General features: G+C 41.6%; 1 protein-coding gene across 1 annotated transcript in view; it reads left to right on the forward strand.

Moving 5' to 3' along the window:
• LOC102303385 (crumbs cell polarity complex component 2) overlaps nt 1-17,901 on the forward strand; it is a 27,833-nt gene that overhangs the window by 7,697 nt on the left and 2,235 nt on the right. The window contains exons 2-10 of the mRNA XM_005939607.2: nt 1,440-2,135; nt 3,133-3,328; nt 5,323-5,462; nt 6,314-6,499; nt 6,596-6,709; nt 9,519-10,454; nt 11,652-12,193; nt 12,601-12,766; nt 14,919-15,780. Coding sequence (XP_005939669.1) covers nt 1,440-2,135; nt 3,133-3,328; nt 5,323-5,462; nt 6,314-6,499; nt 6,596-6,709; nt 9,519-10,454; nt 11,652-12,193; nt 12,601-12,766; nt 14,919-15,780 — 3,838 coding nt within the window. The remainder of the gene's footprint in view (nt 1-1,439; nt 2,136-3,132; nt 3,329-5,322; nt 5,463-6,313; nt 6,500-6,595; nt 6,710-9,518; nt 10,455-11,651; nt 12,194-12,600; nt 12,767-14,918; nt 15,781-17,901) is intronic.

Consider the following 17,901-nt stretch of genomic DNA (forward strand, 5'->3'; position numbering starts at 1 on the left):
ATGAAGACTATAATATGTCTATAATATAACATGAAGACTATTATTCTTTGTTTTTTAAGAGTCTCCACGTTGGATTATCGGCCTCAGCGTTGTATTCGGTCTACTCCTTCACTACAGCCATTAATCTTCAGTCTCATTCTCTTTCCTCCTGTTTCCAGTCATCATAAGTGTGATTATTGGTCATAAGTGAGCATGCTGGGGCTTATTATCAACTATGAAATTAAAACAGAGGAAACAAACAATGCAGCACTTCTCAGGTTTGGAAAGCAGAAAGGTGGTGCATGGAGATGTGAGACACTCATGTGAGGAGGAAGTAAGAGCAGATAAAGAAGGTGATAGCAAATGCATGTGAGAGGAACTGGGGGTGTTAAAGTGGATACAGTGGGAAATGAGGACTGTAGGTGTTGCAGGGAAGATATAAACAGATTGTTACTGGGAGGTTGTTAGCAGTGGGACACAGTGGCTGCCATTTTATTGGGGTGATTTTATTCAAAACATCTTACAGTAATTCCATAAATTTGTGAGTGTAGATGTCAGTAGTGAAAATCCAACACTTTGTTGGGGAGGAAGGAGAGGGAGGTGTCACAATGGGCTTTCTTGACATACAGGTGTTTCTCCTGCTTTAGGGGTGATAAAGAGTAATTTTACAGCTAGACCGAAACTTTGGAAGAGCCTATTATAATGCAAGGTTCAACATATAAAATGACTTCTCGGGTATTTTGTTGCAGTGCCCACATTTGTTCTTGTCATTGCGTATACAGGCTGAGGTTAAATGAACTTCTCTGCAGGATGCGTCGTACATTTGGAGACGGGGTGAGTCTCATATGCACCTCAAAGGTGAATCCTTCCTGCAGCTACACCTGCAGCAAATGTAGAAAGATCAGTTAACCTGACAAACATTTCCATGCTCCAGTAAATGATCCATGTGGTATTTATCATAATTATCTATAGTTTTATCAGATAAATTCAAATAAATGAAATTACACACAAAAAATACATAAATAAACTACTATTCATTTTTACTAATTGTTAGAAATATATGTGAACAATATCTTTATAGTTTTTGTAAAGTTTCAAATTATGTTGACTAGTGTTTCTAATACGTGCTTTAAAGACTGTGTTAATATAACAGGGGCCTCAATAAATCACAACACTGTGAAACGAGCTGCTTCACTCATCGCTTGGCTTCGTTTGTCTCACTTTGGTTTAGTTACTAAAACTACTGAGGATGGTAAATGTTGCAGTTTGGGTTAAAGTGATGAGCTGGGACAAACACTAACGCCACGACGTGCAACGCTAACAGAGACTTTATATGTTTGCAAATTGGACTAAACAGCCCTTCTAAGAGCTGAGTTAGTGAAGAAACCTCTATCACAAAGTGACGGTAAAGAAACATGATTTTATGTGTTCTTAACAGGAAGTTTGTCTTTCATTTCCAGGCCTGCTGTGCACAGCAGCAGAAGATGTGTGCTTATCGTCTCCTTGCAACAACGGCGGCTCTTGTTTTGACCACTTTGGCGACTACGTGTGCCTTTGCCCCAAAGAACCAGTGTGGTACACAGGTAAAAACTGTGAGGACCTGTATGATGCCTGCATCGATGCAACTTGCAGCAATTGCACAAGCAAACCTGGAACTGGCAAGTACAGCTGCCTCTGCCCGGGTGGTTTCGCAGGGCTCAATTGCACCCAGGGTGTTGATGAATGTCAGAGTAGCCCCTGCCAGGGTAATAAGTCCTACTGTGTCGATGGAGTCAATGGCTATTCTTGCCACTGTCCAATTGGTTTTGGTGGTGAGCACTGCCAGGATAATGTGACCAAATGTTCAGAGGAAACATGCCAGAACGGTGGCACCTGTACGGACATCCCTGACACTGGGCACCTGTGCCAGTGTGCTGCAGGATACCAGGGGACAAACTGTGAGGAGAACGTAGACGAGTGCCAGTCGGAGCCCTGCCAGAATGGAGCCATCTGTAAAGATGGAGTGAATGCATACCAGTGTTTCTGTGTGCCAGGATTTCAAGGCTCCCGCTGTCATTTGGACATCGACGAGTGTGCCTCCCGACCCTGTCAGAATAATGGCACGTGTTGGGATGAGGTAGATCACTACAGGTGTGACTGTGCTCCAGGCTATAAAGGTGAGCAGGTATTTGAAGCAGGTCGTGTTTACAACAGGCAGAGCAGCATAGTGCAGGAACTGTAAGGAACCGAGCTTCATATGAACATATTTTAAATTTACAGCTTTAACTGGCTGTTCTAGGTTTAGAATACTTTCCCAAATAAGTCCAATAAGATTTAATTACACTTATATTGGCTCATTTAACAGTAGCAGTGTATAGTCTGTAATTCTTGTCTTATTATAATCATACCTCTTTAAATAACCTTTGTCACTCCCAGCAAACATGTAGGTGTAACATAGAGCAGGTACTGTTTAATCATTGTGTCAGATGGGACCCAAAGTCTGGTCTTCTTTTTGAAAGTCATGCAGTTATACCTCCAACCACTGGCAAAATAGCACTATGGAGCACTGCCTGTATATCAGAACATTGGACTAAATGAGTACCTGATATGTTGAAATGTAACTGAACATAAAAGGTTGGGAATGAGAACAAGTTGCTGTGGACAACAGGAAATTCTCAGGTTTCAGATTATTGATTTGCTCCAAGCTTATCGCTCAACAAAAATAAGCTATATTTAAAATTGGTAAGTCATGCGTAAACATTCCTCAATAACCTACAAAAGGATGCTGGGCTGGTAGAAATACGAGGCAGTGGTACAGGCAGCTGCAGTTTTGAGACTGCAGAGCTAAAAAGAGCTTAATCGGGAGGGTATATTTTGGAATATGATGTAAAGAGAACAAAACATCTCATTGTGTATATCACAGTGTGACACAGTGTGAATCATTGTTTAGTTTAATGTAGTTTGTACCACATGACAGTGGCAGCTAAAGATGATCTCTTGAAACTCTGCAAAATAATTCCAGTGAGTAACCCCGAGATAGCTGTCTGTCCTCAAACTGCTAATCCTACATCTGATTATTTCAAATGTGAAATGTGATCATTGTGGACATATATGACAATGCATCGCCAAATCTCATGCGCTGGCCTTCTGCCATCCCGGCTGTGTCCTCTGCAGGGATTAACTGCGAGGTGGAGATCGATGAGTGTGAGGTTCGTCCCTGTCAAAATGGCGCCACCTGCCGAGATCATGTTGCCATGTACTCGTGTGAGTGCGTGGCTGGGTTCCAGGGGCAAGACTGCGAAGTCGACATTGATGAATGTGCCAGCTGGCCCTGTCTAAATACAGGAAAATGCATAGATGGTGTGAACAGGTAGTATTTCTTTCAATATACTGAATATACCCTGGATGTCATTAATGTGCCCCATAAGAAATAGAATAAACTTCTAAAAGACTTGCATCAGATGTGGCCTTCTTCATATAGTGACTCATGTAAGGCTGATATGCTTCACTCATGATAGTGGGCACTTTCTCATTACTTCCATATATTGTTTTAGTAAGTATCCATATACAAGTTTTATTTATATCATTTTTCAAGGGATCTTGATTTTCATACAAGTTTCATACAAGACAGATACAAACTTTATAAGACCTATAAATATATTTTCCACACGAGGCTGTTTCCCTAAACTTAAACTTGAACCATATCTTCATACTAGAATTGAATGATTAGAGTCGGGGGTGGGGGTGTCCCTGACATGCCTAATTTTTCTACATGTAAAAAATGTAACTCTCATAGTTTACTGTGCAAATGAGCTGTTTGAAGAAGGAAATACAACAGATTCAAAGCATCAAAAGATAAAAACCAAAGTAAAACTTTAGCAAATCAAACTGTTTTGATATGTAGTGATATTTACTGTAGTGAAATAATTATTCGTTGTTTTTCAAACTGACAGCATTTTGTACTGTTGAAGTGGCACAGCTGTGTCTGAAGATAAAAACATGTGTAGTACAATCATGTAGTACATATAAGTAGTAGTACATCAAATAGAAGGAATTCATCAGTGCAACAACACGACTCATAATCCTCATAATCACTGTAATCAAACCTTATAATTTAGCAGGATAAAGGTAATGAGCAGAATATTTAACAGTCAGGTGGACTGAAGATAATCGGTGTTAGGAAGAGACTAGTGTACACTAACATACAGGTGCACTGTGTCAGTCTGTGTTGTGTCTGCCCAGGACTGCACGGCAGACATTAAAGTTGATCAAGGACAGGAATGAATCCTCTTACTGTCTGTCACGGTCATAGTCCTCACACAGCTGTAGGTGCTGTGAATGCCTGGGACAGTAAAATGTATTTTAACAGCATCGAGTGAAGAAGATAAAGGATGTAGTAGTTTCACATTATAAGCATCAGTATGTAAATCTTACACTGAGTCAGAATCAAATGAGTGAACATCATTTAGAAACAAAATCGTAGAAAAATCATTATTTGAATTAATTGATTTTTTGATGAGAAGCTGCTTTACTGGCCTGTACTTAAGTTGCATTTAGCATCACAGGTACATGTTTATTATTTGTTTACAGCTGCAACCATTATTTTGTCAGTGTAATAAAAAAAGGAATTTTCTTACAGCTGAAAAAAGTGGATTTATAAGAAATCAAGTCAGAGGCTTTGATACTAAAACTCTTTGATCTGTCTGCATTTGTAGTATTATTCAAATAGAATTATTATAAATTACACAACAAAACATTGTTTCCATTTGTATATTTTTTGTAAAAAAAAAATAAAAAAAAATCAAAACATAACATTTCATTGTTTCAGCTTGTCACATGTGAGGATGCACTTTTAAAAATGAAATCTTTTACAATTTCACTGATATTTGTGTTTTGTGCACAATGTTGAGGTCAAGTGGAGATAACAAGATACTTGGAGCCCAGTGGGAAGTTTTCATCTTAACCTCCTAAGACCCAAACTCTTCCATGGCAGCATCTTTAATTTCTCTTTGTTTTTTGGGTTGATTGGAACCTGATGAATGTAAAAACAAAGAATTACAACATTTTTCTTAACCTGGTTTTTGTTTCTGAGAAAAATCAGATCCAGATTTGAGGACATTGGCTTTAAACTTGGATCGAACAGTGGCAGTGTAAAGTCCTTGTAAGTGGATATCAGGCCCTTGTAGAGCAAAATGTATTTTGGTCTAAACGCCCCAAAATGTGATGCCACACATGTGGACAGCAGGTCCTAGGAGGTTAAAATGCACTCTATGTCAACCAGCTACAACAGTGCAACAGTAATCTAATGTGTAGTATGACAGACATGCTCAATCAGTCTAAGACTGCCTATCTTGTCTCTGCTAGTTATATCTGTGACTGTGAGGGGACAGGCTTTGTAGGCGACTACTGTGAAGAGGATATTCCTGAATGTGCTTCTGACCCCTGCCAGAACGGAGCCACGTGTTTGGAGGGGACCAATCAGTACAAGTGCCTGTGTTGGCCAGGTACGCTGTGGTTCAACTCTAAGTCTAAACCACCTCTCACCATGGTTTAGGGCTTGTGTTATATAACTACTCACCAAAAATGCTAAAAAGTGAAAAAAAGAAAAGCTGCGGGGTTTCCCATGCATGAATCACACTGAACAAAGGAGTTAAGGACTCTTGAGTCTGAGGGCATAAAGAGCAGAGCCACCATTCAAAAGCAGGGACATTCTTTAACGTAGGAGGACGTACAAAGATGCAGACGCAGGCTGAAGATGAGAAAAGCTAAGCTGTGTTTAGCAGGTGTCCCTGAGTCTGATTATTTACACTAATTTAAAGACTTTTAAAAATCACATGAATTATTAAAAAAAAACTGTGCCCCCATCGTTTGAAGGTCAAACTATCCAACGAACTGTAAACATGCTGTTGTGTTGGACGCATCACATCAGCTTCTGAACAACAAATTCAGAGATTATTTCTAACTTTGCATTGCTCAGCACACTAAACACTGACATGCTGGCACCGTTTTCTGCTTTGATTGCTCAGAAACAATCAATCTAATGGAAGGAGGTTAAAGTGGAAACGATGTCCTGCTAAGGAAAGAAACAGTAGTTCTGGGGAGTAACTAAAGAAACAGCTTTAGAAAAGTCTTGGGGGGCCTGAATATTTTAGTAAAATGTTTTATTTTGGTTACATTTGATCCTCCTCAGAAAGTATTTTTTAATATATTTAATATTTGAATATTTCTTATTTTGTAGTTATTGTAGGACTGAGGCGATATAGCATGATGTTCTTACGACCATGTAAGTATGTTGACAGACTGAGTATTATTATAAGAATAAGTATATAATGTATTTGTGTTTATGTGCAAGCAGGTTACAAGGGAGACGACTGCCAGGTGGATATAGATGAGTGTGAGCAGCATCCCTGTCACAATGGTGGAAAGTGTTTTCAACGCTCAGATGTCGTGAACTACAGAAAGCTTCCTGAACTCAGCACTGCTGACTTCAGTTATGATGTGGCCGCCGGCTTCATCTGTCATTGTCTGCCAGGATTCATTGGTAAACCAGACAAAAACCACTTGAGTTTCTCTGCATGTGCCTCGTTGATGTGAAGGTGACGTGGATATAAATATCACTGATATAATCCTCTTGCAGGAGACGACTGCTCTGTTAATGTGGACGAGTGTGAGTCTGCTCCATGTCAGCATGGAGGAAGCTGCCAGGACCTCGTCAACTCTTATCAGTGTGTCTGTCCAGATGGCTTTACAGGTAGGAGACACCTCTTATCAGCTATTTAATTTTACCCCCTAACAAGTTGTGTTTTCTGTTCTCTTCCTTCAGTGTCACAAAGTAGAGGCTGTTATATAATCTACCAGGACAGATGATATAGAATCAGTGATGTAGCCTGATCTGGTGTCACAGTGGTGAAGTGTGTGCTGAGCCTTGCCTGCACTAAAAAATCACCGTCAGCTGGAGCAGAAACGACAGTATCTCTTTAAAAAACTCTTTATTTCCTTTTAAATATTTCCGTTTTTTTTTTTTACCTCAAGGTCCTCGTTTGTGTGACAATTTGAACTAAACAGTTCAAATTGAACATTTTCATTAGGAGTCAGTGTAGATGGATTACCTAAGAATCTGCTATGCCAAACAAAAGTGCTTCCAAACTACTGAAAACAAACTGACCCACATCGCTAATCTGGAAGCCCCAGAAATCTGTTCTGGAAGTGATGAGTTCAGCCGAAGGCTCTCATCAAGAAAATCTGAGCGTATTTGCTAACAAAATGATGACAGTAGAGGAAAGGAGTGGATGAGAGCGCACATGATATAGAGAAGCATAGCTGAAAACAACAGAGCCAATAGAAGGTGCCATATGTCAGGCATTTAATGTGGGTCTCCTAAGAAACTTGTCAGGAGGGGGGGGGATTACAGCAAAGCTGCTTAGTAGCCTAATTAAAGTCCAATGAATAAAGGACAATAAACAAGGACCTTATCCAAATGATACATATGTCATGTGTCTTCCATCCTGCACTATATCCAGGAGCAGGTGTACTTAGAACAGCACAATGATGCACAAGGAAACTCTTATTTTGTAGAATCTGAAGATTATATCAAACATGTTATGCGTATACTTTTCCTTGGTGTGCTGGGTTTTTCATGCTTCTTGCAACACTTAATGTTCTTTTGGTTCTTCTCTGAATTTAGACTCTTCCTTCTTTTGAACTGGGATGCTAGATCATCTATTGAAGGACTTCTTATTTTTGTAGTGGTTGAAAATGACTGTGGCTGAAATAATGGTCCATCCTATACTTGTTCCCAGCATGTCAAGTACTGCTATTTTGTCAAAGCCCCTGGAATCTCAGACAGTATCCTGGCTGGCTGTGGTTCAGAAGGTAGAGCAGGGCGTCTGCTAATTGGATCTCCTTGGGCAAGATACTGAACTCCAGGTTGCTCCTGATGTGTTCATTGGAGTGTGAATGTTGGCTAGAAAGCACTTACATGGATGAATAGGACATGTATAAAGCTCTTTGAGTGCTTAGGTAGAAAAGTGCTACATGCATATGTTCTTTGTTGCAAGTTAAGAGGTGCAAGATTAACTGATGAATCATTTTTTTCAAATCTTTAGCAATTATAGGAGAAAATGTTGACATAGAGACATTTTTATATATTTAATAAAGCTTAGAAATGTAAAAATCAAATATCTGTTACATGACAAAAATTTACGAATAAAATAATTTTTACAGATCACATTAATTTGACCACCGCTCCTGTTTTTACTGGTGCAGTGTTCAAAACTATAGTGTCTGCAGCGGGTGATTATTCGATCAGCTCTTCATTATGCTGTGAGTGTCATCAATCCAGCTTTCAGTCAGAAGCATGTGCAGTTCATTGCTACTAATGATTTCGCTGTGGATTTAATTCATACAAGAGCAGAGGGTCTAAACAAAATGAAATATAGATATATATTGTATATATTATTATATAGTCCGGTGCTTTTCAAACCTGGCCCACACACCTTAAACACTGAACATGCAGCACCTCCTGCTGGCTCTTTCCAGGAAGTACTTGGCACTGGTGAGTAACTACAAACCAGCTCATGGAGCAAGGAGGGGACTGCAGCTCAGCATTCCTGTTGTCATACACTGACAGGAGCCAGCTGGAGGCTGGGAGCTAATCGCTTTGATAGGACTGAGCTGCAGATAGGAGTAGGAGTATAGGGTGTGAGTGAGGAAGGAGGAGGAGGAAGAAGGGAGGGAGGGAGGAATTCACAGACTGATGGAGGAGGGAGAAAAAAGGCAGAAGGAAAGGTGGGCAGGGCTGGTGTAATCACTTCTGCCTGTCTGCCTGGTACAGAGTAGAGAAGAGGAGGCACCTCTGGTTTATGTGTGTGCGTATGTTAGAGAGAGAGGACTTGGTTATGTCACTTCACTCATCCAGTGTGAGCTGTGTGTCGTCCAGTGCCTCAGTGGGTCATGGAAGAAAAGAGGCTGGTGCTGCTGCTGTGCTGCTGCTGTGGGCCCTGGTGGGTAACAGGTATGATGCAGCACTCTTTGATTGCATAGAAGAGATTTGCATAGAGTTGCAAGGTTTTTATGAGAGTGGCGCATTGGCAGCCTGAAGGAGCAGCTTTAGGACACCTCAGGGGTAGAGGGTTTCAGAGGACTAGGTTAATGCAAGTTGACTGCTGCTGTTGAGAGTTAACGTTGAACAGAGTTTGACAAGCGCTGACCACCGATCACACAGAGGGTGTGCCATACACAGCTAACAAATGCAATATTTAAAGGTTCAGTTGGTGCAGTCAACAAGACAGTCACTAAGTTAATTGTGTTAGGGAGACTGAAGATCCTATTGTTGTCTAATTGTGAAATTAACAGCTATTTCCTCAGGTCATTTCCTCCTCTGTTAATCGCAGAAAGCTCATCCCTTGTCTTCATCTACATGTGTGCTTCACTGACTTGATATCTAAGAGATGTTGTAGTGAAAATATGATCCATGTGAATGTATTTTAGCATGGCAAAGTTGGACGAGTGTTGCTGGAGTAAGTTGCAGTGACACTAAATGTCAGTGTTTCCTCGTGCAGGTGTACACTGTGAGGTAGACATCAACGAGTGTGACAGTAATCCTTGCAAGAACGGTGCCACCTGCGAAGATGCTGCCAATTCCTACAGGTGTCACTGCCCTGTGCTGGAGCCCGTCCATGAGCCCTGGGGGGGGCCAGACTGCGACGTCAGGCTCGTCGGCTGCCGGCAGCACCAGTGCCAGCACGGAGCAGGCTGCGTCCCTGTTTTGATCAAGAACGGTGAACACGGCTACACCTGTGTGTGTCCTGCTGGCTGGACAGGAGATCACTGCAATACCTCCACCACCTTCTCCTTCAACTCAGAGGGTTACGTCCATATGCAGTTGCCTGTCTTCAAGAACAAGACGAAGCCAAATGTTCTACACATGCAGCTTCGATTCAGGAGTACTCTTCCTGACATGGTGCTCTACTACCGGGGCACCGTGGAGAACTTTGTCTCTCTCGAGCTTGTCAAAGGCTCCCTCCAAGCAAAGGTAAAATCAGGGAAGCTACTGTGGGCCAATTACCCAGGCCCAGTCAATGATGGAGAATGGCACACGGTAACCGTGACCATGGATGAGAGATTGGTTCTGGCTGTAAAAGGACCCGGCTGTGAGGAAGGATGCCAAGTAAAGAATGAGGGTCGAAACCATCTGATCTTCCTCCAATCCAGCTCCTTCCAACAGCTGTATATAGGAGGGGCACCACAGAAATATGTGGGCAACTTGTCCAGTGGAAAGGCATTCATCGGCTGCATGGAAGACTTTCAAGTTGACTATAAGCTGCTGCTGCCTCAAGATCTCATCAGGGAGGAGAATTCAGGCTTGGAACTGGGATGTACCAAACCAGACTGGTGTGGTGAGGACCCATGCATGCAGCGTGGACAGTGTGTGGATATGTGGGTCGGTGCCAGCTGTCAGTGCCATCGACCGTACTATGGAGAAAACTGTGAAAAAGGTAGGAGTAAACATCTCACCTCTGCTTCGACTGAAAAAAAGGGTTTTCTGGACAAATGAACAGAACAGGGAAGAACTTCTTAGGTTTAGTAACCCAACACACAAAACCCCAGGTGTCCTAGTTATGGTTAGATTCACAGCTCTCCCTTTATTTGGAAATTTTACCTGTTGGGTATAACTATGAACTGCGAGGTCACAAAAAGAGACTTGATTCAAATGTTACATCTTCTTAAAATGCAACCTTAACACAACACCATCTGTAAACATGGTTTGATCTAGTGCATGTTAAGAGGTTACAAGTAACATTTAATGCTTTAATGCTAGCTGCATCTGCGTCAACAGCCATATGTTATAAGAAGCAGATATTCCAGTCAAACCAGAAGCACTGAAAAGTGACTCCAGGGTTATATTAAGCAAAATCACCTCTTACCAGCTAAGAGTAATTTCCACCAAAACTAGAATTGGAAAAGGCAAAGCACCTTTCAACAGCTCAGTGAAACTAAGCAAAAATATTTTATCAGACTATGGCTTCCTTTTAAATAATAACATCGGTCAAAATCTGTGAATAATGTTCAAGCCCAGGCCAAGTCTTGAAAATGGTTTCTCATTGTTCAAAGTAGGTTCTGTTTGAGGGGATTGTTGTTGTTGTGAAATTACTCTATAGAAATAAAAGAAAATTGAATGAAATTGTTTCAAAAATACTGATTACAGAATGTAAAGTAATAAAATAATAGAAAAAGTAATAAAAGTAAAGTAATAAAAAAGCAGAAAATGACCCAAAATGCATCAGTTAAAAACTGAGTAACACCTTTTTATTTGACCTTAGAGTGCAGTTGTGGTTTCTGCACAACTTGGCATTAATTTAAACTAATTTAGCCAATTACATTTAGTTTTTGAATGAAAGAAATTACTATTTGCTGGAGGATCTTATGTGATATATCACACAAATAATCATAATGAAATTATAATATCATAAAGAAAGAATGTAATAGTAAATGCTACTGATGCTACTGAAGAGCTCACTAACCCACCTCTGCAGTCAGCCTGATTCATACATGTCACAGTGCTCGTCATTTGTTTAGTACTTAAAATCTTAATATGAAAATAAAAACGAACACATTTGCATAATAAATATAATAAAATCTAATAGTTCATGAGACAAAATACTAAAGCTCTGTCCTTCTTCCCCCTACTTCAGAGTACCCTTCCTGGACCTTTGGACATGAAAACAGCACCAGCTATTCTATGTTCAACATATCAGAAACTCACGGTGACAACTTCACCGTTTCGTTTTTTATGCGCTCTCTCAAACACAGTGGCATGCTCCTGCAGTTCCATCGAGAAGGAGACGCCTACCTGACTATCTACCTGAAAGAAGGCACTGTTGCTCTCTACAGTCCTCACACCACGCTTCTCTCAGAAGCGAGATCAGTTACTGATGGGAAAAATAATTTGGTGATTGTAAAGGTACATTGTGGCCATGTGGTTTTTCCCAAAGCGGGCAATAATCGTGCCTTAGGAAATGTGAGTGTAGAAGCCGGGGATGTGGCATATGTTGGAGGGCTCCCTGCAGGCAAGAGCACGAATGCCTGGGGTGGAAACTTCAAGGGCTGTCTGCAGGACATTCGACTGGATCACAAGCATCTGGTTGCTGAAGGTTATCCAGAGGGGATGGAGGTTTACCAGGCAAGCACTGAGGATAACCTGCTGCCAGGATGCCAAAGTGATGATACGTGCAAGGTAAAGGATGCGGTGCATCCCTGTTTAATTTCTCATGATTTACAGTTTTATTTATAATCATTTATTATGGTGATGGATTGGTAAGTACAGCCCCCTCACAGTGAGGTTTCCTGTTTGGAAACATTTCTATTTGACTACAGACAAAATGAAAATGAAATGAGAGAGATTAATATACGCTGCAAAGTTGATTTATGGGAAAATATATGGCTCTTGTATCTCATGGCAATTGCAGGACTGTCTAATAGCTTGGTTGTGATAACCCTATTATCATTCATCTGGTTGAGAATCCTGCTGATCTGTAAGTTAGCGCTCAATCCTCTTAGTAGCCGTAACCTATGCGGTCGCATCAGGTGAGAGATTTTACAAGCGATGGTCTAATCCATCCATCTGTGTTTGTCTGTGCACAGGATGAACCGTGTTTCAATGGTGGACAGTGTCAGGTAACCTGGAATGACTTCAGATGCAACTGCTCCACCAACTACCGGGGTCAGCTATGCGAGACTCGCTTGTGGTGCGTCGAAAAGCCCTGCCCCGAGGGAGTGCGCTGCATGGAGCTGCAGGATGGTTATGAGTGTGAGTAATCCCTGAGCAGTGATTGGCACTGTGTTTTTTCAAACCAGAGAGATTCAGGTTTATTTGTTTCTGCTCTTTTTCTTTTAAATCAGGAATCTTGTATTAAAGTTTTTAACATTAGATTTTTAGGAGGACGTCTCATGAGATTGACAGAGAGACTCGGTGACCTTAACAGCTCTGTAGCAGGTGCATAAACATAATGTTGCATCATATTGAAGTAGTTTTTATGGCTTTGTTACGTTCCCCCGGAAGGGGTCTAGGCATGCGAGTGAGGGGACCAGTAACAAATGAGTCCAGAACAGAATGAAAGGAAAACAGACAGAGGCTTTTAGTAAATAAAATAGTCTTTATTTTAGATAATCTTAACATAAAGAGCCGGCAACGCCGTTTTACCAATAACACTTGGAAAAAGGAAAAAAGGTTGCAACAACAAAGAACACAACAACCAAACAAAAACACACCACGAGGAGGCACTTCCAGGGGCCCACGAGCTCACCCTGTCACTAGCAGCAGCTGGCTTTACTGCTGCCGAGGCCCACAAGCCCACACTACTCACGTGAAGCCGTTACACTGCACACTGCTTCCACACCATAGGATCTCTCCCAACAACTTCAACACCCAATGTGAGAACACCAGAGAAAAAACCACGCTGCTCACAGCTCATCCCCAGCTTAAATAGCCTCAGAGGTGATTGCTGACTGGATTCAGGTGGCCAACGAGGCTAACTAAGAGCAGCTGTGTCCTGGGGAGAGAGGAGAGTGAGAGAAACAGAGGGGGTAGGCGTGGCAAGAGAGGAGGAGGCGGAGAAAAACACCACGCCCACACAAGGGCAGTATCAGGAGGCCCAGCTAGGGCCGTAACACCCCCTCCCATAAATACAAACCAGTGGTTTGTCACAGAACGTCCTACCCAACTTTTAAACATATCACTTACCATGCACCATAATAACGGTTAGGCATAGCCTCCCAAATCTGCCAAGACCTTTTCGATGGGTCCAAAACACTGAATGGGGTTGGCTCAATTCCCTCAAAATAGTGTCTCGAGTGACAGCCAGATGTTTTTCGAGTCATTACACAAGGAGAGCCCAGCGGATAGCTAGAAGGCCTTACTGAAACACTTTTCAGGCGCTTCTTTGCTAGGTCATGGCGACAGGCATGCTGGTTAGCCAGAGGTGCAGGTTGGAATGGTTGTATCACACCCAATCTGTCACACTGTAGGTCATCTGGACCTGAAAGATGGCTTTTACTGTGTAGCAGCACTGAAGTGGCACAGAGAGCAACATGACAATGGTTCTACAGAACTATATTGTTTAGTTATCAAGTGTTACTCTTCACTTTGTTGGTGCTACAGCTAATCATTTAGCTCTTTAAAAAATCAAAATAATCTGGATATGAATTTATATAATCTTTGATATTTCTGGTTCTTTTTTGCAATTTTGTGCTTAAAATTGAATTTTGCAATTTATTTAGATTTTTGGAGGGAAAGCAAGAAATCCCACTGCTGATGTAGAAGACTAAAAATCTGATGTATCAAATATGATAGACTAGGTAGAGCAGATGGTACATCAGTCAGAAGGTCAGTGGATTGATCCCCGGATCCTCCAGTCCATGTGTCCAAGTCTCTTTGGACAAAATACTTGAACCCCGAGTCTGTGAAAGTTAGATAAAAGCACTTTAAGAGTGTGTGTGACTGATTGAGACTTAATCAATTAGCAGGAATCATTTTTAGTGCTCATCTAATTCTAAAAGTAATTCTTTCCTCCCATTTTTACAAAGTGTTTGCCACAGAAGACTTGCTGCATAAAGCAGGTCCCTTGATCCAGAAGGATATCTGAGCCTGGATTAGTTATTTTCTTAGCATGATGCCACTGTCTTCCAAGTTTTCTTATTTCAGTCTTACAGTGTTATTCAATACTTCCTGAGTCAAGATTCGACTCTAAAGACGTCTAAGGTGGGCGAAGCCTCAACTCTGATCAAACTTTCATCCATATCCTTCAGGAAAGACCAACAGACAAATCAAACAATGACCTCCTTGGTGGAGGTGGAAATTAACCTGATGTCTCTGAACCAGCAGCATTTATTTTTTCAAAAATTGTTTCCTAATATTCCTGTTTGTTAGTGCCAGTAACTCTCATGACGTTTTCCCCTCACAGGTTTAACTGAAGCCATTTTCCAGGACAATTCTCTCCAGTACGTTGCCCAAAGCTCCCTGCTGAGCTCCATAACCAACATCACCATGAACGTACGAACACGGGATGAGAACGGGATCTTGCTGCGTTCTGTCAACACAACCGAGGTCTTCTGCCTGGGCCTGCTCAACTCCAGCCTGCTGGTCAAACTGGACAGTGGGGATGGTGCAGAGCTGCAGGCCTTCACGAGCGACAGGACAATCGCTGATGGGGCATGGCATCACATTCAGCTCACCATGGTTGACCCAACACAGTCAGAGTCGCGCTGGCGCCTCACCGTAGATGGACAGAGAGCTGGTGTCAGCTTTGGAACAACTGGCAACCTCAACTTTCTCAATGACACCAAAATCTGGCTGGCAGAAAAATACACAGGATGTTTAGGAGAGGTGAGGCTGGGTGGGGTCTACCTACCGCTCATAAAGGTAGCAGATCCACCTCAGATGAGCCGATTCACCAGAGTGGGTGGCCACGAGCCAAGCATTGGGTGCCGAGGTGCACCTATTTGTGATTCGCAGCCCTGTCTCAACCAGGGCGTGTGTCAGGACCAGTTTAATGAGTTTAACTGCAGCTGCACACCTGGATGGGAGGGGGAGCTGTGTGAAACAGAGATAAATGAGTGTTCTTCAACGCCTTGTGTCTACGGGACATGTAAAGACCTCCTGGCAGACTTCCAGTGTGAATGTGAGCCTGGATACAAAGGGAAAGACTGTGGGGCAGAGGTGGATAACTGTCTGGAGTTCAAGTGTGAGAATGGAGGAGACTGTGTGGAAACACAGGAAACTCACACCTGTTCGTGTCCTCCTGGCTACATTGGAAAGCGTTGCCAGTGAGTATAGCCTTCAGCTTCTCTACAGCGCATTCTTTTAACCCTTGGATGCACAACCTACCAATACCCACATTCTTCCACGAGTGGGGTCAAAAGTGACCCCAAATAAAAACAAAGCGTTTTTGCAATAAACTGGGTTGTTTTTCTTCAAAATCTTTAAAATGAAGAGTTGTAACATTTTCTTATTCCAGGTGTTCCTCATAAAACTGCATTTTTAATTATTTTTTCATTAATTTTAAGAAATTGCAGTTTTTGTATCACTACCCCCCCCTCCACAAAATCAAAGCGCTTTTGCAATAATTTAAAGACATTTCTCTCATTTTGATTAAGATTATATATTTTGTTCAAACAAAGAGAAATTTCATTTTTGATGTGTACGTTGTTTACTTTTCATTTACATTTTAGCACTGAACAATCAGTCAATCAATCAGGTGTCAAAACATGTTTGTCCCTATGTCTGGAGGACGAAAAGAGGTCCGGAGACCATAACACAACAAAAACATCTTATCTCCTCTCACTGCGTGCAGCTGTCACAAACTACTTGCTTCTGGCTGTGATCATTGCACACAGGGGTATTGCATTTCAAACAGCAATCAGTGGCTTTGCGATCTTTGTTTCTTGGACACAGCTGGCACCTCTTCTTCTTCTGCTGGCCCCGTGTGCTTCTTTCCTGTGGCTGGATTGCCACCGTTCTTTTTTTCACTCCACACCTTCCCGTTGCATCAGTGATGTAGGTTGTGGACATCTCTGGACCTGGAAGCCTTCATGACTGGAAGAATGTCTGGCTTGTTCTGTCGCAAAGTTTCCACAATAGTCAGAACCTTCTCAAGGAGATGCTCTGCAAGATGGTGAAGAAGTTGTCAGTGGTGATGTTGTGGCCTGTGTGTCTGAATCCACTGCACAACTGACTGTCAGTGTTTTCCCCCAGATTCTTCTGGGTGTCATCCCCTGGTTGTCTGCCTTGGTACACAATCCCATCAATTGCATATGGGATGCGTGCATCACAAACCCAGAAGATTTTTATGCCATACTTGGTGGGCTTACTCGGTTTACTGTAGAAGCTGGGTCATACCTCTGAAAGGCACAAGTTGTTCATCCACTGTAACACAATCACTGGGGATGAATTCCTACCTGCTGTTGATCAGGAACAGGTCCCATATGTAGCAGGAAGCTGCCATGTGGTCTGTTTCAGTCGGTTGGCTCTGGTCCTCTTGTCATCAAAGCGCAAGAAATGGCAAATATCTTCAAATTGACATAGTTTCCTTTTACAATGGGTTATGCAGAGGACTCCCAAAAACACATGGACGGTACAATGAAAAACAAGTTCATAAATGGAGATAATACTTACATATATGTTGCTGTGAAAAAAATGACCTGGGTGGTGAGACATCAGAAGTGTAAGTGGGACGGTCGGAGTTGCTAAAAATTAAAAGCTCATAGAAGATTTCATAGGAACTGCTTGGGCTCATTTTTGACGCCACTTGTGGAAGAGTGGGGTAGTGATACAAGAACTGCAATTTTTAAAAAATAATGAAAAAGTAAATACAAATGCAAATGGCCTCATGTCCCAAACATGTTTTATGAAGAATACCTGGAATATGAATATATTACAACTTTTCATTTTAAAGATTTTGAAGAATCAAAACACGTGGGGTCAAAAACGACCCCGCGTGTGCATCTCAGGGTTAAATGTGCAAAACTGCACCAGGTAAAACTTTGCCTGGTTCTATATTGAAATTTCTCCTGCAGTTGTTACTTTTTTATTTACATTCTTAAAGAATTTAAAATTATTCTTTCAAAGGATGATTACAGGCTGCCTGAACGTTATGCAGAGATTTATTTCAGATCGGTTTGTCAGTTGCTTTTGTTTGTTATAGCATTTATTGTATAATGCAGTGGTTCCCAAACTTTTTTTGCTAGGCCCCCCTTTGTTTTACAAGAAAATCTCATGTTTGTGTGGGAGCCCCGTCAATAACGTGTCCATTATGCTAGCATTGTCCAAGCAGTCTTTTTTTTCTTTTTAGTCATACTTTGTGTTTTATCCTTTTTTCAATATACATGTGCCCTGAAAACTATTATTTTTTACTAGAATTAAACACTCTATAAAAAATTAACAATTAG

Source organism: Haplochromis burtoni, unplaced genomic scaffold (assembly GCF_018398535.1).
Source record: "Haplochromis burtoni strain Fernald_Lab_line unplaced genomic scaffold, NCSU_Asbu1 Contig_271, whole genome shotgun sequence".
Classification (NCBI taxonomy): Eukaryota; Metazoa; Chordata; class Actinopteri; order Cichliformes; family Cichlidae; genus Haplochromis; species Haplochromis burtoni.